The 18,975-nt window shown below is 45.6% G+C and overlaps 1 protein-coding gene across 1 annotated transcript in view; it reads left to right on the forward strand.

Annotated features, from left to right (window-relative positions):
• TTLL9 (tubulin tyrosine ligase like 9) overlaps window positions 1-18,176 on the forward strand; it is a 46,022-nt gene extending 27,846 nt beyond the window's left edge. Inside the window, exons 10-15 of the mRNA XM_043883146.1 lie at window positions 714-801; window positions 9,523-9,581; window positions 10,337-10,533; window positions 12,404-12,517; window positions 13,686-13,810; window positions 17,824-18,176. Coding sequence (XP_043739081.1) covers window positions 714-801; window positions 9,523-9,581; window positions 10,337-10,533; window positions 12,404-12,517; window positions 13,686-13,810; window positions 17,824-17,900 — 660 coding nt within the window. The 3' untranslated portion in view covers window positions 17,901-18,176. The remainder of the gene's footprint in view (window positions 1-713; window positions 802-9,522; window positions 9,582-10,336; window positions 10,534-12,403; window positions 12,518-13,685; window positions 13,811-17,823) is intronic.
• Window positions 18,177-18,975: the final 799 nt, after the last annotated feature.

The following is an 18,975-nucleotide window of genomic DNA, read 5'->3' on the forward strand; positions in this document are numbered from 1 at the left end:
TGATCAACGGATTTAAGCTTCTCCATCTCAGAGGCCCCAGTATCTGTATCGTCTCTGCCTTCCTTCTCTGTTCGTTCAGTCATCCGTGGTAACCACACCCAACATTTATTGAGCACCTACTAAGTACCAGGCCCAGTATTTAGCAGATTTTCTTTCTTTCAGTCCTTCTAATTAACCAGGGAGGTAGGTTCTTTTGTTTGCTTCATTTTACAGATAAGGAGATAGATCAGACAGGTTGAGCGACTTGCTCAAGGTCACACAGCTGTGAGTGGCAGAGCAGGGATTCGGATCCTGACAACCGACTCTCTTAACCAAAGAGCTGCTATACTCCCTCCACCCATGCATTCGACAAACACGTAAACCTTCATGGTACAATATGCTGGGCATAGGATATCGGAGTGTCTAAGACAGGCTCGGCCCCTGCCCTCCTGGAGCTCACCGTCTGGCGGGTGTCACATGTGATGGTGGAGCAGAGGAAAGGCCCATTAATTTTGTTCCCTTCTGCATCCCTCCATCCCCACTCTTACGCCCAGGAAGGAGGGGATCGAACCAGAGAAGGCTGATGTTTGAGCAGATTCTTGCAGGATGATGTGGGAAAGAAGGCAGAGCATTTCAGGTGGAGGAAACAGCAGGTGCAAAAGCCAGGAGGTGTGAAAGTGCTGGAATTGATTCTCCTTCCCTTTTCTCTCTCTCCATTCCTACCTCCCCCATAGTACATCCCGCTGCGGGCCTGGCTGTACCGGGATGGCTTCGCCCGATTCTCCAACACCCGCTTCACACTGAACAGCATTGATGACCAGTGTATCCTAGGATTCCCCCACCTGCCCCTGGCATCCTCCAGGCACCCTGCCCTTCCCGTCCTCTGGCTGGTCCTGAGATAGCTCATTCATTCCACAGATGTCAAACTCCGATCAGGGCATAGGAGATACAGCAGTGAACAAAACAGCCCTGGTCCCTTCCCTCGGGGAACTTACAGTCTTGAGAGGGTGGGGGATCCCCCAGTGACCTGAGGGAAACAGCCCTGCTATGCTCAGAGCAACTCACCCAAAGCTTCCCTGCTTGATCGTCATTTCACATTGATTCGATTCATAGGATTGTTGAGCCCCTTTGGAAAATGTTCACATCCCTTTATGTGCCTAGTCACTGACTCACTCATTCACTCGAATACAGTGCCTTTTTCACCAAATTGGCAGATATGAAAATTTTGATAACATGCTGGATTGGCAAGGCTAGGGGAGTATATACATTGCTGGTGAAGTGTCAACTGTACAACTGCTTAGGCAGCAATCTGGCAAATCTCTATCAAAAAACAAATGCACAGATCCAGCAATTCCCTTCTGGGAATTTATCCTACAGGTACACTCACAATATAGGATAGGAACAGAGAGGTTTAAATGTTATCCACTGCATAGCCTTGTTGTGAGAGCAAAAAATAATAGGAAATAACTGAATGAATGGCTCATTTATACAACAGAATACTATCCAGCTGGTAAAAAGGAACCAGGGGAGGTGCTTTATGTACTGATGAAATAATCTCCAAGAGGTATTGTTAATTGGAAAAAAAAACTAAGTGTAGAACTCTGTGGAAAGGACGCTTCCATTCATGTTAAAATGTATATCTCTGTATATATTTTTATCTGTGCATAAACATCTCTGGAAAGATAGACAAGAAACTAGAAACAGAATTTGACTTGGAGGAGAAATGAATGGGAGGGGACAGTGTTGGGGTTAGGCGGAGGAGATATTCCTTATATACATTTTTATACTTTTGACTTTTGAACTATGTGAGTGTATTATCTGGTCAAAATAAAAAGAGCAAACATTGTTTTTAAGACTTTTAGACATGAGCATCAGAGGAAAAGGGGTAAATGATCTAGAAATAAATATTTAGGAGATAAACCAGCAGGACTAGATTACCTTCATATGGAAGAGGTGGAAGCAGCAAGTGATGCTGCCAAGCTTCTGGCTTGAGCAATCCAGCTAATGCTTTTAGCCAATTCACATTGCTCTGCCTTAATCTCATCATTCAATTAAGTGTCTGTCCAAGGTAATACATTTGCATTCCCTGAATGTCAGAAGGGCTTAGGCCTTCCTGAGTATTTTCTACAATTTGTTTCTTTCCATTTAGCCAACTTCAGCATTTCCAGTATGTCTTATTTTGTGATGCTAACAAGAATTTGTCATATGCAACTCATCAAATTTATTTTAGGTTCATTTTTTGCCACTTCATTTCTTATTAAGGTTAGATGAGGGACTTCCTGGTAGTTCAGTGATTAGGACTCCATGCTTCCACTGTGGAGGTCACGGGTTCGATCCCAGGGAACTAAGATCCCACATGCCACGTGGCCAAGGAAAAAAAAAACCTAAAAATAAATAAAGTTAAACGATACATGTAAAGCATTTAGACAGTGCCTAACCCAGAGTGACTACTCAGTACACGTTATTGGTCCTCCTGCCCTCATTTTAAAATGTTTGTTTATCTCTAGGCACCATAGAGCATTATTAAATTGAGGCCTCTCCCACAGCTAGTTTCTGTTTAACAAGGCTTTGCTGTTTTCACAGTGAGTGAATACACATAATTTTCATCCCTTTGTTTAATTGTTTTTAATTTTTAAATATTGAAATATTTAAATTATCTAGAAAACTGCAGGAAACGCTGTAACAGAAATCTATGCATCTACCATCCAGATTTAGCAGTTACTAATATTTTGCCTTATTTGCTTCAGATATTACACACCAACTTTTAAAATAATAAAGCAACTTTGGATTGCAAAATAATAATATTAATATATAAAATTATTTAGCTGACTTTAAACAAATACACATATTATATATATAATTTACACACAATTATTCAAATACATAAATCAGATACACATACTCATAATGAAAAAATATTCACCTCAACACTCTAATAGTGAACAAGCAGAAACAGTTTAATCCACCATAGAGGGATGGTAAAATGAATGATAAAGTATTTCCATGATCCTGTGTAGCTGTTGAATACAGTGAGGTGGCTGAAATGTCATGGAAAGGTAACTACAGGAATTCCCTAGTGGTCCAGTGTTTAAGACTCAGTGCTTTCACTGCTGATAACCAGAGTTCGATCCCTGGTGAGGGAACTAATATCCCACAAGCATCCCACAAGCCATGCAGTGCGGCCAGGGGGAAAAAAAGGTGTCTACGATAGAATGTGAGGTGGAAACAGCATGTGTGTGTAGAACTGGGATGTGTTTACAATTCCATTTTTTGCTTTTACGTTTTTGTTTAGAAGGAAGTATGAAAGGAGGTTCACAAATCTATTAACTTTAAAAAATTTTAGAGGATTAAAATCAGGTCAAGAAACATTTATTTTTAACTTTAACATTTCTCTATATTATGAACTATTCTTGCAACTGATATGCATTACTTTAATAATAAAGATAATAAAACATTTAGAAGATATAGCCTTCATAATAAAAGTATAGCTCTTTGAAGACAAATCGGAAAATCCAGGAGAAATGTACAAAAAGGAGGAGGGAAGAAGAGAAACCTTTTCTAGTCACACTAGAAACAACCTTTTTGATGTATTTCCTCTGAAATTTTTGTTGTTGCTTACCCTTTTATATATGAGTGATCCTGTTAGGAGAAGCACACTGACTGAAACTGCCCACCCTGGCTAGGCACCATAGTAACAATTTGCATTTTACGACAGGAGGTAAGGAACACAGAACTTATAGTTCAGTTCAGTTCAGTTCAGTCACTCAGTCGTGTCCGACTCTTTGCGACCGCATGAATCACAGCACACCACGCCTCCCTGTCCATCACAAACTCCCGGAGTTCACTCAAACTCATGCCCATTGAGTCGGTGATGCCATCCAGCCATCTCATCCTCTGTCGTCCCCTCCTCCTCCTGCCCCCAATCCCTCCCAGCATCAGGGTCCTTTCCAATGAGTCAACTCTTCGCATGAAGTGACCAAAGTACTGGAGTTTCAGCTTCAGCATCAGTCCTTCCAATGAACACCCAGGACTGATCTCCTTTAGGATGGACTGGTTGGATGTCCTTGCAGTCCAAGGGACTCTCAAGAGTCCTCTCCAACACCACAGTTCAAAAGCATCAATTTTTCGGCGCTCAGCTTTCTTCACAGTCCAACTCTCACATCCATACATGACCACTGGAAAAACCATAGCCTTGACCAGACGGACCTTTGTTGTAAGCCACCCCCAACCTGAAGAGTTCAGGAAAGGTCAAAAGGAGACACCACATGCCCGACCACCTCCCAGAATCCTTCTCTCTTAGCTGAATAAGGTGTGCACCACCAGGAAGGACTCTGAGTCAGAATGACTGGCTAAAGACAACCCGGAAACTAATCCCATCACCATAAAACCCGAGACTGCGAGCCACAGAGCAGTTCTCCTGGGTTCCCTTACCCTGATGCTCTCCACCCGGGTGTCCTTTCCCAATAAAATCTCTTGCCTTGTCAGCCCATGTGTCTCCTCGGACAATTCATTTCCAAGTGCTAGACAAGAGCTCAGTTTCGGGCCCTGGAAGGGGTCCCCCTTCCTGCAACAATCCCACTAGATAAATATAACCTTTTTTTCACTGAACCTTATTTAAGTATTTTCCTTACAGACATTTTTTATTAGTTACAAAGTATTCCACTGAGTAGACTCCCTGGTTTACTAATCCTATTGTACTTGTTGCAGACATTTGGGAGGTAGTCAGTTTCTTCCTATTATGACAGACAATGCTGTAGAGAAACATTTTTTTCATAAATCTTTTACTATATTAAATTTTTTTCCTTTATATGGCCTCACAGAGGTGTAACTACTGGGTCAAAGGAATCAGCCAGATTGTTTTCCAGATTTCCTCATATTTTTACCCTCCCGTTGACAGGGTCCATTTAGCCCCAGCTCCCCAGCACTGGGGACAATTAAACAGATTACAAAACACATTTCCTAAACAATTGTCACATCTAAGTGAAGCGTATATGGTCATTCATTACATCATTCTTGAGAGTATTCTGTGGGTTTTGAGCTTTTCCAAATAAAAAAGTTTTAAAAAAATGTAACTGATTTGCTGGGGAAGCAGATTTTTGCCTTAGAATTTGCATCTCTTCCAATTTGCATTTCCCCCCATTTACATTCCTTTAAAATTGTGTATCGTTTAGTACTAGAAACTTTGGGCACTTTCCCAGATGGCCTTTTACTAGTTTTGTTTTGTTTTGTTTGGTTTGGTTTGGTTTTAATATCCTTTATCTGTTTATCTATGAGGGTCATAAAAGTTTATTGTTAACAATTTATGTGTGATTTTCACGCAACAGAACATTAGCTTGTCATCTTTGTCACAAATCTTTTCTCTAGTCGTGTTTGCTTGTCATTTTTGCCTTTTCAGTTTGATTGATTTTCCTTCTCACATAGTTGACTATATTCACTGATTTCCTCTGTGATTTCTATTGTTGTTTCTAAGCTAAGAAAAGATTTTCCCTTTGAAACATTTCACAGCTACTCACTCAGCTCTGCTTCTTTATGGATTGCTTCAGTTGTTTGCTTGCTCTTCACCATTTAGCTCGTTGATTCATTAGAACCTGGTTTCAGGTCCATTGTGGAGAGAGGAGGCTGGGAAATCACCTGACCCACCCTCCTCTTGTAGCCTCTGCTCCGAGAAACTAGGAAAGTCCCTGATTTCTCTTTCCTGGGGGTAGGAACAGTGTGCCGAGAAATGTGAGCACTTCTTCCAACAAAAGGGAGCAATTTTCCCCCTCTTAAAACCAGTAACTCACTTTGCCTGAGCATCCTCTTTTTCCATTTTTCAAATAATAACTTTATTGCGGTATGTTCACATATCACACAGTTCACCCAGTTAAATCATACTACTCAGTACTTCTTACATCTTCACACAAGCATCACCACCATCAACTTTAGAACAGTTTCACCATCCCCCAAATGAGCTTTTCTAGGGCGTCCCTGATAGCTCAGCTGATAAAGAATCTGCCTGCAATGAAGGAGACCCTGGTTTGATTCCTGGGTCGGGAAGATCCCCTAGAGAAGGGATAGGCTACCCACTCCAGTATTCTTGGGCTTCCCTTGTGGTTCAGCTGGTAAAGAATCCGCCTGCAATGTAGGAGGCCTGGGTTTGATCCCTGGGTTGGGACAATCCCCTGGAGAAGGGAAAGGCTACCCACTCCATTATTCTGGCCTGGAGAATTCCATAGTCCATGGATTGCAAAGAGTCGGACACAACTGAGTGACTTTCACTCACTCCAAAAGAAACCCAGTACTCATTATCTGTCATTTCCCACTTCCCTACAACCCCCCTTCCCAGCCCTATGCAACTGCTTTCGTCTCTATGCATTTGTCTTTTCCAGACATTTCATGTAAACAGATTCATAAAATATGTAGCCTTTTGTATCTTACTTTTTTTTTTTTTGGCTGTGTTGCATAACTTGTGGGATCTTACTTCCCTGACTAGGGACTGAATTGAGCCCCAGGTAGTGGAAGCATGGAGTCCTAACTGTTGGACTTCAACGGAAGTCATCTTAACTTCTTGTATTAAGCCTAATGTTTTCAAGGTTCATCATGTTGTACCATGTATCAGTAGTTTTTTTTTTGTCTTTTTTGTCTCCACATTTTGGCTATTATTAATAATACTTCTGTGAACATTTCTGCACAAATTTTTGTTTGGACATATGTTTTTATTTCTCTTGGGCATATACTAGGTGTTGAGTTATTAGTCACATGGTAATTCTGTGTTTAACCTTTTGAACAACTATTAGACTATTTTCCAAAGCATTGCACAATTTTACATTCCCACCAGCATGGCAGGAGGGTTCCAATTGCTCCACATCTTCGCCAACACTTGTTATTATCTGTCCTTTTAAATTATAACCACCCTAGTGGATGTGAAGTGGTTTTGATGTGCATTTCTTTGATGACTAATAATGTTATTCGTGAGCTTCTGGGCCATTTGCAAATCTTTGCAAAAACTTCTACTCAGAGTCTTTGCGTAGTTTCTCATTGGATTTTCTGTTATTTTTGAGCTGTAAGTTTCTAGATGTATTTTCAGTACTGCTCCCTTATCAGATACATGATTTACAAATATTTTCCCCCATTCTGTGGGTTGTCATCTTTCTTTTAAGGACTACTTTTTAGAGCAGTTTTAGGTTCACAGCAAAATTGAGAGGAAGGTAGAGATCCCCCATAGACCGCCTGCCCCAACATGTGCACAGCCTCCCCATTATCAATACCACTCACCAGAGTGCTACATTTGCTAGAATTGATGACCCTGTGTTGATACATCACAATGACCCCATGTCCATAGTTTATATTAAGGTTGTACATTCTGTGGGTTTGGACAAATGTATAATGGCGTGTGTCCATCATTATTGTATTATACAGAGTATATCCACTGCCCTAAAAATCCTCTGTGCACTTCACTTTCTTTATAGTGTCCTTTGAAACATAAAATTTTCTAATTTCGATAAAGCCCAATTTATCTACTTTTTCTTTTGTCATCTGTGTTTTTGCTGTCCTATCTAAGAAGCTCTGCCTAACCCAAAGTCACAGTGATTTATTCTTAAATTTTATTCTAAGAGTTTTATAATTTTGGTTCTTATATTTAGGTGTGTGGTCTGTTTGGAGTTAATTTTTTGCCTGTAGTATGATAACTTCACTCTTTAACACACTGATATCCAGGCATCCTCACCCCATTTGTTGGAAAGATAATCCTTGAAGAGAAGTGAAGTGATGTGAACGTTGCTCAGTCATGTCTGACTCTTTGCAACCCCATGGACTATACAGTCCATGGGATCTTCCAGGCCAGAATACTGAAGTGAGTAGCCTTTCCCTTCTCCAGGGGATCTTCCCAACCCAGGAATCGAACTGGGGTCTCCTGCATTGCAGGTGGATTCTTTACCAACTGAGCTACTAGGGAAGCCCAAGATGATGCTTGCCCTCACTTAATTGCCTTGGTGCCCTTTTCGAAAATCAATTGACCAAAAATGTAAGGGCTCTCTTCTTATTTAGTGGTTTGTTATATGGTTATTCTTTTGAAATTAAGGCAGAAAAACTCTCAGACAAGTATGACCAAAAAGTCTTTGAAGAGCTGTAAAGAAGACATTCTAGGAAAATGGTGCTAGAGAGGATACCCACCTCCTCTGGAGAGGCTGCAGGCCTGCCAGATGTGCCACAAATGTGGAGAAACATATGTGTTAGGGGAGTCAGACTTGGATCAGTGACCTGGAGGCTCTACCTCCCCATCTGTGAACGGTCCAATGTTACCGACCAGGGTTCTCGGCCACCTCAATCAATAGAAATTGATCAGAGGCAAGAAATACAGGAAGGTTTTATTGGGGTCCCTGCTGCAGCAGAGGGGAACAAGAACAAATAACAGGCTCCCTTGCTAGCTGGGCTCACCGAGGTGTGAGGAATTGGTTATTTATATGGGGTGAGGGTAGGGGTGTGTCCAGGGATCGAGCTGGAAGCTTGGCCTAGGTGGTTTGCCCACGCCTTTGGTGGTGCTGTGTGCAGTACTTTGCTTTTGCTCCTGACTTCCTGCTTTTGCTCCCCACCCTTCAGAAGTGGAAGTAGGGCTGTTTGGTCTCTTTGTATCTTGTTGTCCATAATTTTCCCCAGTTGCACATGCACGCAGTTCTTTTTAGTCCCTTATAGTTTCTTTGTATTTTTGCTTGAGGAGGAGATATTTGTCCAGGTGCAAGCACTGCAGCAAAGGGTCCTGGTCCTAGGACTCCGCCTGTTTTACCAACAAGACCAGGAGAAGGTTATGTCTTGCCCCTTCCTGAGGTTTTGGATTCCATCCTACTTAGCTATGTGGGGAAGGATGGGGTGTGCTGAGTGGCTGTCTCTCTAGCCTTTCTGTGAGATGGGAGTGATTTGGGGAAAAGAGATGATGTGTGTGAACATGCTCTATAAGCTTTGAAATGTTGCTGATGTTACCGGTGGTGACGATAGCGGTGATGGTGACGATACCAAAAGGCAGACTCTCGGGTTTGGGACTTCAAAGGCGGCCATCTTGACCCCATCCCAATGTTGGGTCATTTCTCCAATATTCCTACAAAGCAGCCACCCAGCCTGAACCTGTCTAGTGAAGACAGCTCAGAACGTTCTGAGAAGGCTATTCTGTATTTGGTGTCTCTACTCGTTAGAAAGGGTTCTCTCCTCTAGAGTGGGACAATCCTAATCTAATAATATCAGCCATGCCAGCACTGTAAGAGGTGCTTCTACACAGCATCTTATCTGATCTTTCAGATAACCCTGGGAGGTCAACATACTACTAGGCACTGGCATTTAATAAGGGGGGAAACAGGCTCAGAGAGGGTAAGTGACTTGCTCAGGAGCCCACAGCCAGTAAAGACAGATGCAGGCGTGATTTGGACCTGAGTCCCTCTGACTCCAAAACCCACACACCTGAGCTCTGGGCTGTTTGGTAACCTTCCCTCAGAGATTCTCAAGCAAGGGTCTAGTTTGGTCCCTGGGGGCTACCCTTCTTATCCACACTGGCCCTTGACCACTAACCTCTGCCAGACGTTCACCTCACCAATGTCGCCGTGCAAAAGACATCTCCCGACTACCACCCGAAGAAGGTGAGGAAGCTGGGCTTCTGCCCTCGGATATGGCCTCTGGGACTGGGCTGGGGTGGTGAGGGAGAGCCCAGCAGAGTTCTCCAGAGAGGTCAGGTCACTGCCTGTTTTCAGGGCCCAGGGTAAGCACATACATGGAGGCCCACAGATCACGTGTTTAAATGTTTAAGAGTTACAAATCAAACCAGTATGCCCTGTAACAATACGTGTTGTGTCGTCCTACCTTGACAGATATATTATCTATCTATCTACTACCTACCTGCCTAATAACCTGCCAGAAGACCAGGCTCATATTTAGCACACTCAGACGTCTCAGAGTTAAGAGCCAGAACAGAAGCGCACAGGAAGAGCTGGTCCCCAGCTCTCCACCACCCTGTGGGGGCCTCCTGCAAACACACACACACCCAAAACAGCAAGCTGCGGGTGACTCCCTGGGTCTTGGGGTACGCACATGGTCAGTGCAATCTGTCCTCAAAGGGCAGGCCCAGGGAAGAGGCCGGTGCAGGGCATTTGGGCAGAGACTTCTGGGGTAGCAGATAGCAGGTGGTGCTCTAGAAAGAGAGGCCCAGGATCTGGGTGGGCCATACCTCCTTGGGAGTGCAGAGTCTCTGCCCTGTAAGGGTTCTGCTCATCACAGGACTCAGGGCTGGGCTCCCCTTGGCCAAGACTAGGGTCTGTGCTGATGGCGAATGGCCGTCCTGGTTGGCCAGGTCTGGGCTGATTGAAGTTTCCTCTCCCAACCTGGTGGCGGGGCTCAGGGCTGCAAGTGGATGCTGCAGCGCTTCCGGCAGTACCTGGCATCCAAGCACGGGCCTGAGGCAGTAGAGACGCTTTTCAGCGACATGGACAACATCTTCATCAGAAGCCTGCAGAGCGTGCAGAAGGTGATCATCAGCGACAAGCACTGCTTTGAGCTGTACGGCTATGACATCCTCATAGACCAGGACCTCAAGCCGTAAGTGGATGGGCTGGTGGCCTGAAGAGCGTGGGGGTTGCAGGGGAGGGGGGATGTGTTACATACTCTGCACCCAGGCTGCCTGGGTTTGAGCTCAGCTCTGCCACTTCCTAGCTGGGCATGCTTCCCTTCTCTGAGCCTTAGCTTGCCTGTCTGTAAAATGGTCACTGTGCATAGAGGAATGTTATGAGGAAGAAATGAGCCCCAGGCCCGACACTGTGGTCTTTCCCAAGCATCTGCTGAGTCAGCGATCCTCCCCTCCCATCAGGCAAGAAACTTCCTCTCTGTGCTTTGAGGATGCAAATGGCCGGGCAAGGGCGTACTGTTACCATGTCAATTCCCAGAACTTTGTGCCTTCCTGCAGTGCTCACGAGGAGGTTGAACACCCAAGCTGTCAGGGAACACACTAATGGCTCTCGGGTGATACAGCAGGGCACAGAAGCCCAGTGGGGTTGTCCAGGCAGCTTGAGATCATGCAGTAAGTCCAGGGCTGAGCTGGGCCCAGAGTCCATGTTCCTGGACTGAGCAGCTTCCACCAGCACTATGGCTCCTGGACCCAGCCCCTTCCCTAGGGTCACTGTATCGCTCTTGGGGGCCTTTCTGAGCCAGGAGTAGGAGCCCTAGAGCAAGGCCTAAGTCAGGCCCAAGTTCAAGAGAAACCAGGGCCAGGCACCAGCAGGTCTCTCTCCTTTGCCCTCTGGGATGCAAGCTGTGCTACAGGCATTAATGTGGACACCGATGAAGGAAATGAGCTTGGGAGGAGGCAGAAGATAGAGAAAGGGGGCCCCAGTCTCTCACTGACCTGCTGGGTGAGCCTGCTCCCCTCTGTGCCCCAGATTCCTGTCTGTCAACTAACAGGGTTGCAGAAAACCAGAGGTCACAGGCTGGAAGCCCTTGGGCTGCTTTTGGCCTGCAGACACTTTGACCTTCAGAGAGTTTTTTTTTCATTGGGTTGATTTTCATCGACCATCTCCCATAACTGGAAGATGTTTGCACAAACATCGGGATGTTTTGGAAGAGTCAGAGGGTCTTAGAATTCTGGGTTCACAAGCTCACAGTGCAACACTCTGCTTGAGCTGCCACAGCCACCCCTTCAGAGGCGGAACGCTCTTCCCAGCCCACCACAGGCCTACCCCTCCCTGCCACTCCCCACCCCCCTGACCTGGCAGGCTGGTTACCATCTTTTAAAAACCATCTTTTATTTAATACTTTTATTGACTTATTTGGCTGCAACTGCACTTCATTGCAGCATACAGGCTAGTTGCCCCCATGCATGTGGGATCTTGTTTTTTTAATTGGCCAGTAATGTTTTAACATATTTTTCAACGTCAAGTTTTTACAGATAATACACATTTTTAAACTTTTAGTACTAGACAAAAATACCTAGTTACAGACTTTGGAAATTCCAAATATCAGTGTTTGAAAAAAGGTGTTAAGAATGCATGTGGGATCTTAATTCCCCCACTAGGGACTGAACCCATGTCCCCTGCATTAGAAGGTGGATTCTTAACCACTGGACCACGAGGGAAGACCCCTGGTTACCATTTATAGACAAATGTTCACTAGGAAAGTTTCTCTCATACTCCAGCTCTTCTGAAAGAAGCCAAAGGAGTAATAAGCATGAGGGCACAAAATTGTTCTTACCCCCACCAGCTTGGTTCATTTAAGTCACCACCTGGACCCTGTGGGGGTTTCAAGTGTGTGACAGTTGTTTATTCAGAAGTTTTAGTCCCTGAAAACTTTCTTCAGATGGAAATGTAGAGACAGCAGCCCTGGTTGAGTCGAGGGCGGGGCCCAGGCACCTCATCTAGTCTTGTGAAATTCCAGGGGCCAGGCAACCTTAAAATTGTCTATTCCCTTCCCTCCCCAGGTGGCTCCTGGAGGTCAATGCGTCCCCATCACTGACAGCCAGCAGCCAGGAGGACTATGAACTCAAGACCTGCCTCCTGGAAGACACCCTGCACGTTGTGGACATGGAGGCCAGGTGAGGGAGGGCAGCCTCGCTCACGCACCCCTGTACCTCACCATCAGGGCTCCCACTGAGGAGAGAGAACTTGGAACCCTGGAACTTGAGAGGACCTCAGAGATGTCTCTGGCCCCTCCACCCTCCCCCGCCCCACCATTCCACAGATGGGGAAACTGCGATGTTCACACAGGATCAGGTCCTGGCCCAAGGACTTGGCCCTGACCCAGCAGAGCAAGGTCAACTACAGCTTTCTGAGACTCAGACCCACAGGATTTCCTCAACCTTTCCTGACTGTGAGACCCTGACCCAGTCACTTCTCCTCTCTGAACCTCAGTGTCCTCATCTGTAAAATGGGAGATTTCATATCTAACTCTCAGGGTTGTTAGATTAATTTACCAAGGTAATTTATTGTAACATGTCTAACTCACAGTAAGTACTCAATAAGAGGCTATTTATTGATATAATGATGTATATATAATAGAAAGATCCAGGGTTTGACCTTAGGAATGGCTCAGACAGCGCTGGCTGGTTTGTCTGTTCTCACTTTCCTCTCTCTCATCTCTTTCCTCTGTGTTAGTTTCTCCCCAGGTATTCCAGCAAAAGTTTGAGGGCTGAGTCACATGCCCATCCCTGAATCAATCACTGGGACTCTGACTGACCAAGCCTAGGGCTTGTGCCCACTCCCAGGGGTTGGGGTCAACCCCACTTGAACCATGAGAGTGACAGAGTGAGGCCTGGTTTTCAAAAAGGAAAACCCAGGTACCCAAAGGCTAAAAGAAGTGAAATGGATGCTGAGCAGGAAGAACCGCAGGTGTCCACTGCCCCTATCCATCATCACTTATTCTTTCAACAATCATTTGAGGCCCTCCTATGTGCCAGGCCTTGTGCTAAACACTGGGGACACAGTAAATAAAGGACATGACAGGCCTAGTCCCTGCCTTCATGGAGTCTGGTCTGGGAAGGACAGCAGACTTTAAACCGGAAAGCACGTTACTGGGGCCAACTGTGGAAACCTGGGGACAAATGGGGGATGACTCCCTGAGGTCATCCCCCACTTTGGATGGACAAAAGGTACTCTGACAGGGTGAACATCAGTAGGGTGCCCAGAGGGCTCAGGGCCTGGCTTGAGTCTTAGGGTCCCACCAGGTGCACCTTCATTAACCCTTTGTATATCTTGCTTACCCAGGCTCACAGGAAGGGAGAAGCGAGTAGGAGGCTTTGACCTCATGTGGAACGATGGCCCTGTCAGCAGAGAAGAGGGGGGTCCTGACCCGTCGGGGATGGGGAACTTTGTAACCAACACACATCTCGGTATGTGGGGCCAGGTGGGGAGTGGGCACATGGGAGGTGGCAACTTGCCGTGGTGGTTAGACTGTTTTAATTTGATCCAAAATTTACCAGCTGTGTGACCTTGGGCAAGGGACTTAACCTCTCTGTTCCTCATCTGTAAAAGAGATTCAATAGTTTCTATCTCAATATATGCCTAGAATACTGCACGGCACGTGGTGAAAGATATTATTAATCTGTTATGAGGCAGATTTCAAAAAGCTTAGGTGACAATAAACAAAAAACACGATATGTTGCTAAGAGAAATTAAGGACTTCAGGGCTTGACCTTAAACTTGGCTTTTAAAAAGTGAAAAATTTCCCTGACTATAAAAATTATTCACACTCATTGTAGAATATTTGAAAACTAAAGAAAGAAATGAAAAAAATCATCCAAACATAACCATCTTTAACAATCTGGTGTATTTCCTTCCAATTTTACAAAAATGCATATATTCATATTTTTTTCTTACAAAATTGGCATTGGGCTGAAGCTTTGAGTCTAACTTTTCCACATAGCATTTTCCAGCTCATTCAATAACATTAGTAAGAGCCTCTCTTTTGGGCTTCCCTGGTGGCTCAGCTGGTAAAGAATCCACCTGCAATGCAGGAGACCTGGGATCAATCCCTGGGTTGGGAAGATCCCCTGGAGAAGGGAAAGGCTATCCACTCCAGTATTCTGGCCTGAAGATTCCATGGACTAAAGTCAGACATGACTGAGCAACCTTCACTCACTCTCTTTTGGAAACACACTATGGCCAGGACCAGACTATTATCTCATTTCACTTTTAGGCAGCCTTGATTATTTTACAGATGTGGAAAGGGTCTCCAGATGTCTCACTTGCCAACGGTCTTGGTTATAGTGATGAGAGAGGCCTTGAACCCAATCTATCCAACTTCAAAACCAGAAAGCTAGGCTGCTAGCACTTGTCCCTTGGCAAAATTAGAAACAAAATTACCATACAGCTGCAAAACATCCCCAAATTTACGAAACCAATTTCACATAATTGAGCATTTGGCATGACTCCAGTTTTTCACTTTTATAAATAATGCTGTGAGGACATCCTCTCAAATAAAGTTCAACTGAAACTGGCTATTTTTTTTAGGACAGATTCCTAGGAATAGAACTACTGGGTTAAAAAGATGGACTTATTACAGTCAAATTGCTTTCTTAGAAAGATTACACAAATTTGTGAGCTCTGAATTTAAAACAGCAGCAGCAGCAACAAAAAAAAAAAACCCTGCCAACTTCATAGGTAAAAATATTTACTTGTTTTCTATGCATTCCATTGATTATGTCTGAGGCTTCAGATTTAAAATTTGCAGTTGTTCTTTTGTAAGCTGTCCACACTTATTTTTTTTTCCCCAGTGGGCTTCCATTTTTCTAAATTTGTAAAGGCCTTGGATATTAATATATGTAAATTATTTTCCTTTTGTTTGAATATTTCCATTCAAACAAAATGAGTCTGTCATTTTCCTTTCTGTTTGTGGCATTTTTCTTCCTTCTTTTTTTTTTCTTCCTTCTTTTTTGGTGAAGAGTTTTGAGTATCTTTTAGGCTTTGGTATGATTTAGGATTGGGTTTGGCTGCAAACAACTAACAAACTAACAGTTACCCAGAGAGGAACTGACTTGTCTTGAGTCACCAGACGTCATGGGGCAGGCCATAAATGACAGTTGCACAGTCCACCAAGGACCCAGGTCTTTCCTCTTTCTTCTTTACCACACTCAGCCTGTTAGCCTTGATGCTCTTGCTTGTTGCCTCATGGCTGCTCCAACTCCAGACACTGTGTCCTTATCCCAGGCAGGCCCAAGGGCCAAAGCCTTTCCTTCAAGCTTTGACTATTCCAAAAGGAAAGCAGTTAACTCTGCTGACATTTCACCAACTAGAGCTGGGTCACATGGCACCTCAGCTGCAAGGAAGGCCGGGAAGTCAAGTACTAAGTAGTTTGCTTTGAGGAAGGCAAAGGAGAGGCGGTTTGTGAATGGTTCTCCCACAGCAGACCCCTAGTGCCTGCCACATGGCGGTTGTTGGAGGATGACTATACAATGCTTTCAAGCTGTACAGACAATCACCTGGGAATCTTGTTAAAATGCTGTTCTGATTCAGTAGGTCTGGAAGAAGAGGGCTAAGAGTCTGCACACCTAAAAGCCCCCTAATAGTTAACTACTGTTGTGTAACAAATTCTCTTGAAGCTTTGCAGCTTGAAACGACTATCGTATTTGCTTATGATTCTTTAGGTGTGGCTCGGGGTCTCTCACAGGGGTGCAGGCACCTAGCAGATTTGCTGAGACACAGTGGCCTAGGATAGCTTCATTCACATGTGCGGTGGTTGAGATGGGCGGCCACTTGTTCACACAGTAGTCTCAGGGTTCCAAGAGGAGAGAGAAGACAGTGAAGCCTCTTGAGGCCTAGGCTCAGAAATCCCATGTCTGCAACAGTCCGTTAGCCAGAGCCTGTCCAGCCCAGATTCAGGGGGCAAGGAAATAGACTCCCCCTCTTGATGGGAGGAGCAGCACACTTGGCAGGGAGGCCCATAGAGGACCAAGAGGACTGTCGCGGCCACGTTTGCTGACAATCCCCCTCAGGTGTCAATGCTGATGGTTCCCACACCATGTTTAAGCAGCAAAGACTCAGAACAGTGGTTCTCCAGTTGAGTATCTGGGTGGATGGTTTTGAATATAAGGGGAGCTGGCTGGGGGTGGGAAGAGTATTGATGAAATGAATTAGGGATGTGTTGGAGATCTGGTAAAAGATCAACAGATAACTCAGAGATGAGCCTTGAACTCCAAGAGATTTGCACTGGACACAAAGGTTTGTAAATTATGAATGAATTATGAACCTTAGTTAAGGCTAAGTTTCCACAGAACTCACTTTGGAAAACCCCGGGGATTGGCATTTAGTGGACTTTCAGCTCAGAGAAGCCTTGATTGCTGGTGAGTGCCTAGGCGGCAGGGGTGGGGCTCTGGGGAGCTGAGAAACACGGCAGACACCTCCAGGTCAGCAGTTGTGCCCATGGGGATTCAGTCATTCGACCACCGTTCGTGAGGCGCCATGAGTGCGCCTGGCATAGGATTAAATGACCATGGAGTTGCCTCAAGGATTAGCTCTGAGCACAAAAGGAAGGAAACACTGTGAATGCACCGAGAGAGAATGTGAAGTCAGCCTGAACTGCCTGGGACATCCTCCCACGAGAGTAGGAGCCACTTGTGCGGGAGATCCACCTCTTAGCTGAATGTGCCTGACACACGAGATTTAGGTACCAGGCACTGTGCCAGCTTTAAGTGAATTTTCACGGAGCAAAGCCAGAAGGCAGGGCAATATGGGCAAGTGGTTAAGAGCTTGGCTTCTGGAGCTAGGCAGCCTGGGTTCAAGCCTCAGTCCTGCTACTAATTGTGCGATTTGGAGCAAACTACTTAACCTCTCCGAGCCTCCTCTTCTCTTGCACACATTATTCCTGAGAAAGCTCAAATCTACATCCTCACCTGAAGTAGCCCCTGATTTGGGGTAAGCCCCCAGTGAATATTACCTGATCCTTATATTTACCCCATAAAGCAGGTATCCTGATGTACAGATGAGAAAACTGATGCTCAAAGAGGTAAGGGACCTAAGTCATGGCAGTTGGGAGGGGATGCATGCTAGGTCACGTCAGTCGTGCCCAACTCTGCAACCCTTATGGACTATAACCTACCAGGCTCCTCTGTCCATGGGATTCTTCAGACATGAATATTGGAGTGGGTTGCCTTGCCCTCCTCCAAGGGATCTTTCTGACCCAGGGATCAAACCCATGTCTCTTACATCTCCTGCACTGGCAAGTGGGTTCTTTACCACTAGCGCCACCTGGGAAACTCACCAGATGCAAACCACAGGCCATCCGTGGTTGCATGGCTTCTGCTGGCCCCTCCTTTCGCAGGTAGTAGGAGCACCGGCCCCTTCTACTCCCCTAAGACCCCGCTACCAAGGACAGCCCATCCCAGTCAACACTCCACTTCCCTTCCAGGCTGCGTCAATGATCGGAAGAAACAGCTGAGGCAGCTGTTCCGCTCCCTTCAAGGCCAGAAGAAAACTCCCAACTAATCCCCAGCATGAAGAACCACTGGTACCACACTGGTCCTCTCTGCTCCCCATTTCAGCACAGCAGCACTCAGAGCACTCACCCTCCCTCCCTCTTTCTGGCCTGGCAGCTGCTTTGCTGGCCAGCACCCCACCCTACTTACCCTGGACATCTTTGCACCAGGAGAGAGACAATCTCTGGGACTGGATAGATTTTAACCTCGATGGATTGGTTAGCCCAGCGAAGAGGACAAATGCAGCAAGTAATACCCGAGAGAGATCATATCTAATAAAGGATTATTTGCAGAGTCTTTGGGCTCCAGCTTCGCTCAGGGAATGCTGTCGCCGCAACCACATCTTCCTGGTTTTGACCCTTTGATGTCTCTCAGAGGATGTGTTGTAGGCTCCTCCAAGAGCAAGGGTTCAGTTCTTGTGTTTGCAAAGCAAGCAGTTGTTAGACTGTGTGTTTACTGGGGGTCCAAGTAAGGGCTGAGCCTTAAATATATCTTGCCCTCCTTATAATACCCTGACTGTATGTCAGGGGACCCCTGGAGCTCCCTGACCATCTGAAAACCAGTGGGCCAGAGCATCCCTATTTCTCAAGTAGAGAAGGCAGAGCTGCTTAGTAAGGGTCTCCACAAAGGTGCACTTATTAAGTCAGCTAGGTGACCTAGGTGACTCTCTGGGCCTTCCTATTTGAGGTTGGGAGCTGAGCTTTCTAGATCAGAAAGGCCTGGGCTGTCAGGCAGAGATGGCTTGGGCTCAAGTAAGAATGTCTGCATTTTCCACATTCCAACGCCTCTTGGTTGAAGAGGAGTTGAACCAAGAGTGGGCTGGTGGCTAACTGCTTCAGGACAACCTTCCAAGGGACCCCAGGCAGCTCCTCGGTCACTCCGCCTGCTTCAGGACAGTTTTTTCAACTGCAAACAGCAGAATCTGACCGGGGGGGGGGGGGGGGGGGGGGGGGAGGGAAGGGCTTTTCAAAGAAAAATACTGGCAAATCTAAGTGAATCAGACAGCCTTGGGAACACCAGAAGTCAGGCCATCCTGGGCCCCCTGCTCCAGAATGTGGGGGTTTCCCTCATCCCTGTGACTGGGT

Source organism: Cervus elaphus, chromosome 23 (assembly GCF_910594005.1).
Source record: "Cervus elaphus chromosome 23, mCerEla1.1, whole genome shotgun sequence".
NCBI lineage: Eukaryota > Metazoa > Chordata > Mammalia > Artiodactyla > Cervidae > Cervus > Cervus elaphus.